Below are 14,165 nucleotides of genomic sequence, written 5' to 3' on the forward strand. Positions count from 1 at the left end.
CAACGAGGTCAGTTTTCGTTTTTACATTTTCATTTTTTCCTCCCCTTCTTCCACGACACAAGTTTTTTTTATTTTTCTTTCCACATAGACATATGAGGGCTTGTTTTTTGCTGGACGAGTTGTACTTTTGAATGACAACATTTATTTTACCGCGTGGTGAACTTGCAAAAAAACTTTGTAGTTCTGACATTGCATGATTATGGTGATACCAGACTTGTCCAGTTTTTTTTAATTATTTTAAGGTTGGAGTCACAAGAGCGTGTGTTCTCTCCTGCGAGAGAGTCGGGCTGATTATGCTAAACAAACTCTTTCAGAGTTTGAGCTGAGTGTTATCTTAGTGTTATCCGATTCTCTAGGTTTTCTTTGAGCTGGACATTCATCTAGTTCTCCATAGCTACATGTCCACTAGCCGGGTCTCAGTCCTTTTCAACCCTTATCCATATGCACGTCACTTGACAGATGGTAAGATTTTAATATTAGAGGTTACGACCTGAATAGGGACACTGGGACGTGGTGGAATGGTTTTTACATTTTTTAAAATCAAAATTATGTTAACAAAGCACCCTATATTATTTTCAAGCATTATTGCTGTTTATTTACTGTTTGATTATTATGTTTCTATCTTGGGTCTTGTCTGTTTAGTGGCCAGTGTGAACATGTGCTTACACGCTGCATGCACACTCACTTATATTCCTTCTAATCCAGCTAAAGCCATCTAATCACTTATACCCCCACAAGAAATGACGTAGAAAATATCAACTTGCTGTTGATTTGTTCATTCTGCCTCCCAAAGATAGCAGTAATGCTCGGCTCACATCTATCATGTGCTGTACACTGAGCTTTTACACTGGGGTTTCAGCGTACGTCTATGAAATACGTGATTCAGATTAAACCCCCGAGGGAAGATTCCCTATAATGGTGTAACTTTTTTTCTTCTTCACCCCCCCAATGGTATAAGGTTCTGTGACACGCCTATGCTGTCAATCTGATCATTGCACCCTTAGATGAATTCTTTGAGGAGTGTAATTTGCAAATTGGGGTCACTCTTGGAGGGTTCTGCAGTTCTTGTATCTCAGGGGCTCTGCCAATGGGACATGGCCCCTGCAAACCTTAACAGCAAAACCTGCACTAAACATGGTGGCTCCTTCCCTTCTGAGCTTTGTACTGTGTCTTAAAAGTAGTACTGTGCTACATATGGGGTATTGGCATACACAGGAGAAATTGAGCAATAAATTGTACCATTCGTGTTTTCCTGTTTACCTTTGTGAAGAAAAATTTGGGGCTAAAGGAACATTTTCATGGGAAAAATGTCCTTTTAATGTTCACAGCTTAATGTTATAAAATTCTGTGAAGCACTACAGGTGTAGTTTCCAAATTGGGGTCATTTGTCAGGGATTTCCACTGTTTACGCACATCAGGGGCTCTTCAAATGTAACATGGCGCCAACAGACCACTCCATCAAAGTCTACGCTCAAAAAGTCGCTCCTTCTTTTCTGAACTTAGCAGTGTGCCCAAACAGTAGTTTCCCATCACACATGGGATATCGGCATACTCAGGAGAAAATAGACCCCAAAGTTTGCTGTGCAATTTCTCCTGCTACTCTTGTGAAAAATGAAAAATTTGGGGCTAAAGCAATATTTGTTGTGGGAAAAATGTCATTGTCAAATTCTGTGAAACACCTGTGGGTTCAAGGTGCTCACCACATCTCTAGATAAATTCCGCGAGGTGTGTAGTTTCCAAAATGCAGTCACTTGTGGAGGATTTTCACTGCTTAGGAACATCAGGGGCTCTACAAATGCAACATGGTCCGATATCTATTCATGCCAATTTTCCACTTCCAAAAGTCAAATGGTGCTCCTTCATTCTGAGCCCTGCTGTGTACCCATGCAGTAGTTTTCCCACATATGAGGTATTGCTGTACTCAGGGGAAATTGGACAGCAAATTTTGGTGTCCATTTTCTTTTACCCTTGTGAAAATGAAAAATTTAGGGCTAAAGCAACATTTTTGTGGGAAAATTTATATATTCATTTTTTCCTTCTGCATTGCTTCAATTCCTGAGAAGCAATGGTGTCACTTTTGGCTATTTTCTGTCATATAGGCCCCTTAAAGTCACTTCATACAGATGAGGTCTCTAAAATAATGGTTTTGTAAATGAGAAATTGCTGAAAAACTTTTAACACTTCTAATTTCCTAAAAATAAAATTATGTTTAAAAAATTATGATTATGTAAAGTAGACATGTGGCAAATGTTATTTCTTAACTATTTTGTGTGATGTAACTCTCTGGTTTAAGGGCATAAAACCTAAAAGTTTGAAAATTGCAACATTTTCGCCAAATTTTCGACATTTTTACAAATAAATGCAAAAAATATTGACCTCAAATTACCACTACCATAAAGTGCAATGTGTCACAAAAAAACAAATTCATATTCCCTGGGAAACACTGAAGTGTTCCAGAGTTATTACCTCATAAATTGACACTGGTCAGAATTGGAAATTTTGGCCCGGTCAAGAAGATGAAAATAAACTTCGGAGCGAAGGGGTTACAGGGAATATGTCATTAGGATCAACTTTATTAAGCCATCTAGATTGTCATGTAGGTCAAAGGAATAAATGATACCTTGATAACTGCAATCCAATGTCTTATTCCCGAGAAATAAATATTTTTCTTAATATGTGAATAAGATGTTAAGGTCTCTGGGCCGGACATAGATCTCCCTGCCGAGTTTATGCTAACTGAAATGGGGGTTTTACAAGTGTGATACATGTAGATCAGGAGAGCAGACTGTCAGTCATTACATGTCTCACACTGGAAACACCTCGTTCGAATACGAAAAGCTCTGGAGGCAGATTCTGGAGATTATTTTTCAGTTGCATTGTACAGATTATGGGAGACATTAATGATGGAACAAGTTTTGAAATAATTCTTCTAGGTATGATTTTTTTACATGACAAAAACCCGGTATTTTACCAGGGGTGTGTACAATTTTTACATCTACTGTATTACTTTAAAAACATTGATTTGCAGCTTCAAAACATCTATAAGGGCACAGCTACCCAATAAATATTGCATGTAGAAATAAGTTATTCATCTTCGCTGGCATAGCTGTATGCTTCTTCACTTGTACTTTATGCCCCACGTACCCTGAGAAATTGTCCCTGGTTAAGCTTTCGCTGAGCCTCAGGACAGTCTTGCTTAACTCAAAGAGCACATCATGTAAACTTTGCTCCTCTATTTTCTTTGTTGTCAGTTCCAGGAGCTGTGTGTTTCTTCTGAACAGTTTGCAGGCATAACAAGTAGCAGCGGCAGTCTCCATTTTGTCCCCGGTGAGCACCCAAACTTTAATGCCAGCTTTCTGTAAAGCTTCAATAGTATCAGCTGCTTTTTCCTGGAGCCTGTAGACAAATGATATAAAAAAAAACACCTTAGAATCGAATTCTAGTTGACACAGTTATGTCTTTGTATGCAGTATATACCTGACTATTTATGTCATCATTATTAATTTCACTTATTAATTTCACTTATATGTAATATACAACAATCACATCAAAATGACACAGCTGATATAATAGCCATTTAAAATGTTCTATTAATTTCAAGTACAAAATGTAAGTATTTTTCAACAAAAATCACCAGTAAACATTTCGGCCTCGATTCACCAAGTCCAGCGTTTTTCGCTCTGATCTTGATGAGGGGGCAGAGCGGATTGCGAGGAACCTGATTCAAGAAGAAGTGAATGCCTCTTAATGAATCAAATGAGGTGCAAAGTGGCTTGCACCCCTGTGAGCATCTCGCCAAAAATCTGACTCTTGAAACAAGAACTGTTGGGTAAGGTACACCACTGTTCGTCATGAATTTGACAAGGGGGTAGCCATACCCCTGCCCTGTCCTACCTCTGCCCACTTTGTGGAGCTGGGTGAAAATGGTTTGAAAACATCAACAGTGACTAAAATTTTGCAACTTTTTAAAACGTTTTAAGACAGTTTTCTAAAGCTTTGATGAATTAGGGCCATTATTTCATTTGTCTGTTTCTGGCAATCTGTTGAAAATTTGATTCAGCTGGTAAGTTATCTGATCTTCATGTTCTCCCCGTGTTTGCATGGTTTCCTCTCACACATTGAAGACATACTGATAGGGAATTTAGATTGTGAGCTCCAATGGGGAAAGTGATGATAATATCTGGAAAGGATTATATAAGCGAGTAAATAAAAAAAAAAATAATATAGCACCCAGATGGGCTATCAACAGCTGTCCACATGGGTCAATTGCCTAGTAACATAGCGATAATCTTTATATCCTCTTTCCTTCCAGCAAAATTACCATTTAGGAGTTAAACCCAGATAGAAGCTGCAATGGTGCCCATATTTGTGGTCACCGAGATTTCACAGAAACAGACATAGCTAAAAGTGTCTGAAATGTGAGAAAAAAAGATGTATGGGATAATCTAGAATTAGAAACGCTCCATAGCAAAGACAGTATTTGCCCTATCTGGTTGACAGTAAAATGAACTGCAGCAATAAAAGCCGCACCACAATTACATCTTATTGAACGGCAGTCAGGGGACGGAGAGTAGTGATATATCAGAACTCCTGCACAAAGGAGAACACACACAGCTTAGCCTGGCTCGGACACTTAACAGCAGAAAACAGTGTCCTTTTGTCATTCGTATGGTTTCTATGTATCTGACTCCTCCAGTCCTAAATGTATTCAGAACAGTAGTTGACTGTGATTTTTAATTAAAGTATATATGGTATATAAAAATAAATTATATTTTGTGTGGAACACTGTGTGCCATGAACCTTAAAGGGGTGATCCAGTACCTCTCGTATGGTCATCTGATTCCATAAATAGGACAGACGCACAATACCTGCCGTCTGCGCACAAGACCTTGAAGCATCTCTCAGTTACTCATGCAACAGTGAGAGATGATGTATGAACTGCCGTCATATGCATACCCATGTGAAGAAGATCATTTAAAGACTTAAATATGTTGATTTTTTTCCAACACATATTTTGGCTGACTACATTATGTGTATGGGGGTCAGCTATCTTTCCACCGGTGCTAGAAGTTAGTGAAAGGAGGATAGGATATTCAAACGAACAAAGGAAACAATAGACCTCCGCACTGCTGTTTTTTTAGGCTAGACTCTGTTATTTTTATCACCCTTTATCAGTGAGCCGATATTATATCCTTTTTATACAACGGGGTGCGACTTGCGAAGTAATACATAACAGTCCATGAAAAGATAAAAAAGTGCACTTACCCCGTGTATGTAAAAAGTCACAACTTTATTCGGACAACATTACAATAACAGCCAGGGAGAGTGTAGAAAAAATGCGGACAACGATCGTTTCGTGCCTCAGCACTTCAACGGGTCCAAAACCGTTGGTTTTGGACCCGTTGAAGTGCTGAGGCACGAAACGATCGTTGTCCGCATTTTTTCTACACTCTCCCTGGCTGTTATTGTAATGTTGTCCGAATAAAGTTGTGACTTTTTACATACACGGGTAAGTGCACTTTTTTATCTTTTCATGGAGGATAGGATATGTTGGCATAAACAATGGCCTAATGAACTTCTAATTGGCCCATATTTGTATAGAACATTAATGTCTCATGAACCTGTCTTCTACTGCTGTGGCCCCCAGTAAGATGAGGTTCTGTTCAACTTGTTCGTAGGCCTCCGCTAGTTTCTTCTCTCGATCTTGCAGGGCTAGCTGTGCACTCCTGAGCAACTTCTCAACAGCTTCATAATCTTCTTGTGAAAACCTTTTATATGCGACACATAGTGTCCTCAGACCTTCCTATGGAGATGGAAAGGACAAAAAAAACATTGGTTTACCGCTAGGAAAACAGTATGTGGGTTTACTTTAGTAAGCGTCTAAGATTGTAAGCATGACTTCCTGCTACAGTCTGACCTGCGGCCAGATATAATGGTCCAGACTAATAGAACTTATAATCCACCCTCAACAGTCTTCCTTCTCAGAGCTTCATTGTACCATCGTCTCAGATGTCAAAAATGTCTTCAGAAAAAAAGCCTGTGTTATCCACAAGAAGCCATTGACTTTCACATAGTAATCCATACTAGGAAAGTAACACATGGATTTATGGAAGTTGCCAAGCATGTGTTCACATCCAACGCATCCATTGGGACCCATTAACACTATCTGTAACAAAAAAGTATTCTTTTGGCACAAGTTCGGGAGGATTATTGTTAGCGATATTCAGGCCTTTACAAGCGGCATGAGTCATTCGTATTCCTAATAGTCTCTGATGTTTCCCTTGCCAACAGCTAGTGTATATGTTGTGACTATGCCCAATTATAATAGGATCATCTTACATGTAGCAGCTATAAAACCACCAGGCACATCCCGACAAGAACTGCTTTACAATCTACCTGTATCAAATTGTACTCCTATCACTTTCTCATGCTCTCGCCTTTCAGTCATATGTTTTCTCCATTTACATCCCGTGTTGAAACACAAAATTCATCATATACAAACATTAATACAAATCTTCAAATATATTTTTACATAAGCAAACAGTATGTATATATACAGTACTGTGCAAAAGTTTAGGCAGGTGTGCAAAAATACAACAAAGTAAGAATGATTTCAAAAGTAGAAGTGCTTAAAAAAAATTTTTTATCACTTAACATTTACATTTTTTTTTCATCAACTGACACTTACATTTGGACCTCACTAAAAATGTGGCACTGTTTTACTTTTACAGGCTCTTTGTGTCCCTGTACAATCAATTTTGATATGGACTGGAGACAAAAATAAGCAGAGAAGTGCCCAGCAAGGGATATAGTTATTTGTCAGGACATCATAGTGGGCTGGATTCTCACTGAAATCGATCTGCAGCCAGAAAAACAGAGGAACACAGAGGCTATAGAAGGCAAAAATGTTTATAAAACCCCAAATTATTTTTTAGCCCTAATGAGATGCATTTAAGTAAGAAAAAACAATGTCCCTAAAAATGGACAAACCCTTTAATTGATAGATGAAAGATAAATAATATTTACTGTGTTTCTGTGCTATTCAATGCATTTCTGGACATAAATGACAAGCCACAAATAGACTTGGGCATAAAACTTAATTTACCACCGCATTGCGTTCAACTCTGGCTCGGACTTGATCGACTTTGCCTTCTCTGACTCTGGGAAATATGGAAGAATCTGCTCCTTTGCAAAATAAGTAAACGTCACCTGTAAGCAGAGAAGGAAAATGAGTAATTCCCTAGCTGAAACCACACTAAGTGAGTAATGCTTAGTGACATGTATAAAATGTGTATAAAAAAGCATTCTGCTTTCACACCTCAATGCCTATCCCCTGAGAGTTAGTACAGGATGATTTGCTCCAAGGTCAGGACTCATTATGTGAGTGTAACGACACACCCATCCTTTATACAAAGAATGACACAATGTCGGCAAGCCAATTTTTTTTTCAGATTCAGGAAAAACAAATCATAAACAGCAACGTATCAGTGAAAATAAACAAAAAAGCCAGTTATGTAAGTGTAGTAGAATATGTATTATATATGTATAAAATATTTAAAGAGGCAGTACAGTAAAATAAGAAAATAACCAACATTCCCTCTTGTAAACCACTATGCCTAAAGAGGTATAACATGTTATCTAAGCATCACCCGAGTTGAGTGATTGCCAATTAGATGCTTGGACGGCATATGATCACCGCTGATCACTGGATCCAACACTCATGAATTTGACATGCCATGTGATCAGCTGGCTGGAAGTCTATTGAGACTCCCAAAATTCAAAAGGACAGCTTTAAGTCAATATTGCCTTTTGTAAAAGACAAAAAATATATATATTATACAAGCCATATAAAGCATGAACGCTGTTTCAGGCCCCCTTCACACATCAGTGACTCCAGTATGTGTGGTGACTGTTTTCACATGCAGACCCATTCAAATCAATGGGTCTGCGAACATGTCAGTGTGTTTACACGGACCATGTGTCCATGGACAAAACACGCTGACATTTCTGTTTTTTTTTTTTTTACCAGCAGCACATACTGCAAAACATCCACCACATGTGCACACTGATGATACACGGATCATAATCATGTGTCATCAGTGTGACATGTACCGGTGCCTGGGAAAAAGCAGTACAGTTTGCACTGTTCCCAGGCGCTGGGTGGTGAATCCTACTACCATCATTGCTGCCTGGTCTCCTTGCGATCAGCAAGACCCGGTGAGTCTGATGACCACTTTAGTCTGCAGCCACCGTCTTTGTCTAGCACGTATGAAATAAATAATTCAACAAAAAATATATTGTGCGGTTCCCTTTCATTTTCTTAACTAGCTGAGGGAAAGCTGACGGCTTGGGGCTGATGCTAATATTCTGGAAAGGGACTAATTAATAATAGTATTATTAACGATTTGCCAAAGGCAATTAATACCTAACTAAAGACTATAATAAAATGTAACTTTTAATCAAACTACCGTATTAAAGAACAATTTAAAATTTAGTTCAAATAATTTTTATTTCAATTAAAGGACTTTATACTGTTTATATCTTTATTAAATTTGAGTACGGGGTTAGTAATGGGGGGGTGTCGTATAGACGTCTGTCCATTACTAACCCCTGGGCTTGATGTCAGCAAACATAAAACAGCTGACATCAACCCCACAACTATTACCCCATGTGGCACCACAACCGGGAAAGTGAGTAGAGCAGAGGCCTAGCACCAAAATTGGAGCTCTAATGGATGCGCCATTTCTGGGGCAGCTGAGGGCTGATGTTCTTAGTCTGGGAGGGGGCCAATATCCATGGCCCCTTCCTAGGTTATTAATATAAGCCTGCAGCTGTTTAGCCTCAGTAAATATAGGGGGGACCCCACATTATTTTTTGGGAGGCAGTCTCCCTATAATAATCAGCAAAGGCTACGCAGACAGCTGCGAGCTGATATTAATAACCTGGGAACCTTTATGGCTATTGGCCTCTTCCCAGAATATTAACATCAGCCCCCAGCCATTGACTTTCCCTCAGTGGCTAGGAAAATGAAGGGGGACCCCACATCATTTTTTTTATTTAATAGACACGACACAGCGGGTGCTGACTCCAGCTCCCATCAACGTCACTTGGTCAAGATGATCACAGGGAGACCAGGCAACAATGATGACATTAGGATTCAACACATGGCGCCTGGGAACAGCACTAAATGTACTGCTTTTTCCCAGGCGCCGATACATGTCACACTGAAGCGGCACACTGATGCAACACTGATGTTGGACATGGACACGGATAGCTCTGGTACAATTTTTTTCCAGTACCAGAAATATCAGCACGTGTTAAAGAGGCCTGATAGTATATATGTATTAGATATACTGTATATGTGTATTGTATACATAGAATAATGTTCACTCTATTATAGGGAACAATGTGACATTGTGACTTTCGGTGTTATATTTTGGGAATACACTAGTCTGATTAAACATTTTGTTCAATAAGCTGCTTTTAAAAGGGAACCTGACAAGTCCCCCATGTCCTACAAACCACCAGCATTTCTCTATTCCTTTATAACCACCCTGCTTAACAAGCCCTTTATAGTGTATGACATATTCAAAGATCTTAAAAAAAGTACTAAGGTCAATTTTTAACATACAAATTAATTTCTTGACAAGTCGATGAGGTGTTTGTTTCCCCAGACTAGTCATCCAACTCAGCATGTTATGCCCAGTGGGCATGATAACAAGATTTGCAAGAGCCGGTGTCATCACCAGCTGTCTGCAAATCTCGCGCATGTGCAAAACTTCCACAGGTCACTGCTCCTCTGGATGTGGGAGTACGTCTCCTGGCTTCAGAAGTGCACATGTCCAGAAGCAAAAAAGAAGCCTAACTTCAACGGAGGAGCCAAAGATCAAGCTTTTTGTTTGCTTCCAGACATGCGCAGTGTGCCTCTGAAGCTAAGAAACGTACACTTGGATTCAGAGGAGCAATGACCTGTGGAAAAGAAAGTTTTGCGCATGCAAAAGATTTTCAGAGCTGGTAATGACACAGACTCTTGCAAATTATGTGATCACTAGAAATAGGCCCGATGCTATTGCATCGAGATTGTGGTGAAATGAACATCCCCCTGGTGCTCAGCCAATGAGCGGCGGGGGATTCAAATCCCGAGCGGCACTGCTCATTGGCTCAGCCGGCGGGGGATTTGAATCCCGCGCCACTCATTATCTGAGCAGCAGGGGCGCTCAGCCAATGAGCGGTGCAGCGCGGCATTGGCGGGGGATTCAAATCCTGCGCGGCACCGGCTGAGCCAATGAGTGGTGCCGCACAGCTTTGGTGGGGATTTTAATCCCGCACCGCTCATTGGCTCAGCTGGCAGCAGCTCAGCCACTGAGCAGTGCAGCGCGGTATTTGAATCCTCCGCCAAGCCTCAGCCGGCACTGCTCTTTGGCAGGGGCACTCAGCCAATGAGCGGAGCCGCGCGGCTTGGCGGGGTATATGAATCCCGGCCGCCATATCAGAATACCCATAACTAGGGTGTTCCAATATGGCGGTCGGCGTAGTTCCGATGCGAGCAGCCCGGGGATGAGTGGATGGCGCAGCTCATCTCCCGGCTGCGTCGCCGCTGATCTCCCGACGGAATAGCTGTGCCGTTTTTGTCACAGCTTCCGGCAGCGGTGGATTGTGAGATAGCGACACAATCGCTGGAAGCTGTGACAGAGCTGATTGGAAATTACATATTAGATGCCCACTGGGGCGTGATAAAATGTTGAGTGGGACAACTAGTCTGGGGAAAGAAACGCCCCATCGACTAGTCAAAAAGTTAATTTACATGTTAAAAACTAAAAAAAAAAGTATTTTTACAGTTAAAGATCTGTTAATATGTGAAATACTATAGAGGGCTTGTTAGGTTGGGTGTTTATAAAGGAATAGAGACATGCTGGTGGTTTTGAAGGGCATTGGGGATATGTCATATTCTCTTTTAAGATGAGATTGGACCCACATACACATAGTAAGTCAGCTGACTCCCGCTACCACGTCTTCATTGTTATAATGAAAAAAAAAACTATATATAGCTATGACTGTGCACATTAAATTCTAAACTCTCGTTAATCTGCATTTTAAACTAGAAGATTGGATCTACCACAAAAATGATTAGTTATATGGCTCTTTAAAGAGTTAGGGATAGAGATATGGTTAACCACAACTACCAATTTACACGAATAAGAAGACCTAATGGATATGCCGGCCAGTATAGTCCAAGAGTCGTTATGTAGCAGTAGGAAGAAATGACTAATTTATCCTATGGGCCTCCATTCTACAATGATGTCTCCCGACACACCATTCAGCCTAAAGGGACAGCAGTTCTCAGTGATGGACGCCTCCGTACATTGTTAGAAATAGAGCAATAGGGTTAAGCATGTAAACAATGCCTGAAGTGGTAACTACGAAAGATTGTAATTCTACCTGAAACTGATTTCACTATGACACTCATGCGTCTCCTTACAGAATCAAATGTCAAAACCTGTAGTAATTCAAACCTGTGAAAAAAAAGAAAGTAAAAAAAGCAATGTAAAATTCTTAACATCTACAAGCAACATATAGTATTTCCTGAGAAATATTTACTTATATGAAGCAAATCTACAAACATGGAAGTCGGAGCGTTTTATCCCTGCATAATGCAGTGAAGTAGCCGGAGTAAGACAAGAATTTCATGTTCCCCCTAGCACGTCTTGAGTTCCTTCTACTGATCCTGTATCTTATCACTTAAGCATATACATTTATATTTCAAGAAAATACTGCTGTAATTATAGTTTGCCTTTGACAAGTTTTTTCATTTTTTATGATTTTTTTTTTCAAATTAAGTTGTTATAATATACAGTAAAAATTATCTTTGTATCGTGTTAACCAGTAGATAGAACATTTTTTAAAGATTTTCAAATTTTAATGTTTATTTTTACATAAACTATTTTTTCTTTAACTATTTTATTGCACGTGCCCTAATCCTAATCCTAGGCCTAGGGCAAGGGCTAGGCCTGACCTCTTTTTTGAAAAGGTAAGAGGCCACATCTATGCCTCTGATATGATGATCTGTGGAATAAAAATATGAAGAATACTGTACCTTTAACACTTAAGTGCGTGGTAAGGATTCCTTGACAGGTCAAGAGTCAAATGTCCATTTTGGAAATATACTATTCGTCTCCATTTCAGATCATTCTGCAGATTAATTCACTCCTATAACTTTTTAATGCTTTCTATTATAAAGTATTTATGTATTTCCATCCGCACCAAAAGCCTGGCTAGCACAGATCAGTGAACATCCAGCAAGAGAAAGTATTAATATCTCTGTAGTAAATGCCTCAGCAGATTAACCTAGATTCATGATTTCTATTTCTGAACGACTTTCTGGCACTTGCTGTATTATTCATGGATCTTGCTGGACATGAGCTATAAAGTCCACATGGATCAGTGCTAAAGAGCTAGGGAACTGTAAAATTGGATGTCCAGCTGCAGCCATTTTATATTTATCTTCACTAGATTCCTTTATTTCTTACATGACTAAAGGTAATAATTTACTTGCAATGTCACAACATAAGTGACCAGAGTATCTGCTGACTCAAGTACCATACCTTTCAATGTCATTTTCTCTATTACAGATCTCCATGTAATTGTCCTTTAGTCTCAGAAATGTATAGCCAAGTCTAAAAGAAGAAAGATAGGTCACATGATTACCAGCCTCTTACTTCAGAATGTTATGATTTCAATCCAGTAGACTTGATAAGAACCAAAAATATGCAAAATATCCAGGTTGTAATGAAATAATCTCTAACCTCAGGGTAATGCTCTTCCATGGTCTTGATATACCCCATAAAGTACAATGTTGTTTTATCATGTCCATGGATGAGGTGTCACGGTTCCACCCTTCAGTGTGTCTGGGATGCAGTTACTGATGGCTCAACCATCCAATCCGGTGCAGGAGCGTGCTGAAGATGTCAGTACTTTGATTGACAGCTCAGTCATCCAGTCTGGTGCAGGGGCATGCTGAGCTGTCAGTTTGTCGACTGACAGCTCAGCCGTTCAATCTGAGACTGGAAGGTGCTGGCTGCCTCCAGGTGTTCATTATCCCAGGTGATTGCAAGACTACTTAACTGGTCTGTTACCTCTGCCAGACATACATTCAGCTACGGTGTTGTTTGTCTCTCTGTGCCTTGCGTTGTGTTGGTAGATCTTTCGTTGCCTGACCATGGACCTAGTTCTGAACATCCGTCTCTTTAACCCCTTCTGCTCTGATATGCTATCCTCCTGGTATTCTGACCTCGGAACGTTACCTGACTACGCTTTCTTTTCCTCTTCCTTCTGTTTATGATGTACCTTCCTAGCTTTTGACCTTGGACCTCTTGACCACCTGGCTCATGGCTAGTCCCTGAGTAGTGACTAGCGTCACATGGGGTCTATGTGCATATGTGTGATGGCACTTGCAACATTGTCATTAGCATCAGCATATAAGTTGGAAAATTACTATAACACATCTCTTGTCCACTTTGAATAGTGAATAATACCAGTACTCATGTTGTACATCGAAGCAGAGCAAAAGTGGAAAAGCCGATATGTAAATTTTACCATAGTAGAGTGAACCATGAACATTGTTGGTCAACGTCCAAGATAATAGGTTGAATGCAAATGTTATACAGCATATGTACAATATATTTTAATCATTAAATAGATTTTATATAATAGAAAACAAATGAACAGGGTTTTAGACGTGAAAACGCATTCATTTAAGGTGACTCTTCATGCCCCCCTTTTAAAGGCTCATTTGCCTCAGTATATGTGCAGAAGTTGCTTGATAATTATCTTTTTCTTTTTAGTGGTTTGGTATTATTTTATAGTCATTCTGGCCTTAATCTAATAAAAATCAGCACTACATGCACCAACTTCCAGGGATGCATGTATTAGAACTCTGATTTTACACAGCAGCCAATCTAAGCAGGCAGAGCGGCAGGGAGGAGGAGAAAGAAGCAGCCTGGACCAATGATGAGACAGGAGGCATGTCTTAGACTGTCTCAGATTTCCGTAGGCACGACCGCTAGACTGCAGTCACAGAACACAACTCTGCTGCTAATAGGAAATAGCTAAAATGTAGCAAAAGATGAATGATATGAGAAAAATAAATATGAGGTAAATTGGTAATG

General features: G+C 39.8%; 1 protein-coding gene across 7 annotated transcripts in view; it reads right to left on the reverse strand.

The window, feature by feature from the left end:
• The window catches only part of ATP11A (ATPase phospholipid transporting 11A), a 227,158-nt gene that overhangs the window by 34,685 nt on the left and 178,308 nt on the right, over positions 1 to 14,165 (reverse strand). For all 7 annotated transcript variants that reach the window (XM_077296971.1, XM_077296970.1, XM_077296973.1 and 4 more), the window contains 5 exons: positions 12,603 to 12,674; positions 11,440 to 11,513; positions 7,106 to 7,209; positions 5,622 to 5,803; positions 3,145 to 3,396 (listed from right to left, as the gene is read on the reverse strand). In XM_077296971.1, the coding sequence (XP_077153086.1) occupies positions 3,145 to 3,396; positions 5,622 to 5,803; positions 7,106 to 7,209; positions 11,440 to 11,513; positions 12,603 to 12,674 (684 nt within the window). The remainder of the gene's footprint in view (positions 1 to 3,144; positions 3,397 to 5,621; positions 5,804 to 7,105; positions 7,210 to 11,439; positions 11,514 to 12,602; positions 12,675 to 14,165) is intronic.

The sequence above is a fragment of the Ranitomeya variabilis genome, chromosome 3 (assembly GCF_051348905.1).
Source record: "Ranitomeya variabilis isolate aRanVar5 chromosome 3, aRanVar5.hap1, whole genome shotgun sequence".
NCBI classification, from domain to species: Eukaryota; Metazoa; Chordata; class Amphibia; order Anura; family Dendrobatidae; genus Ranitomeya; species Ranitomeya variabilis.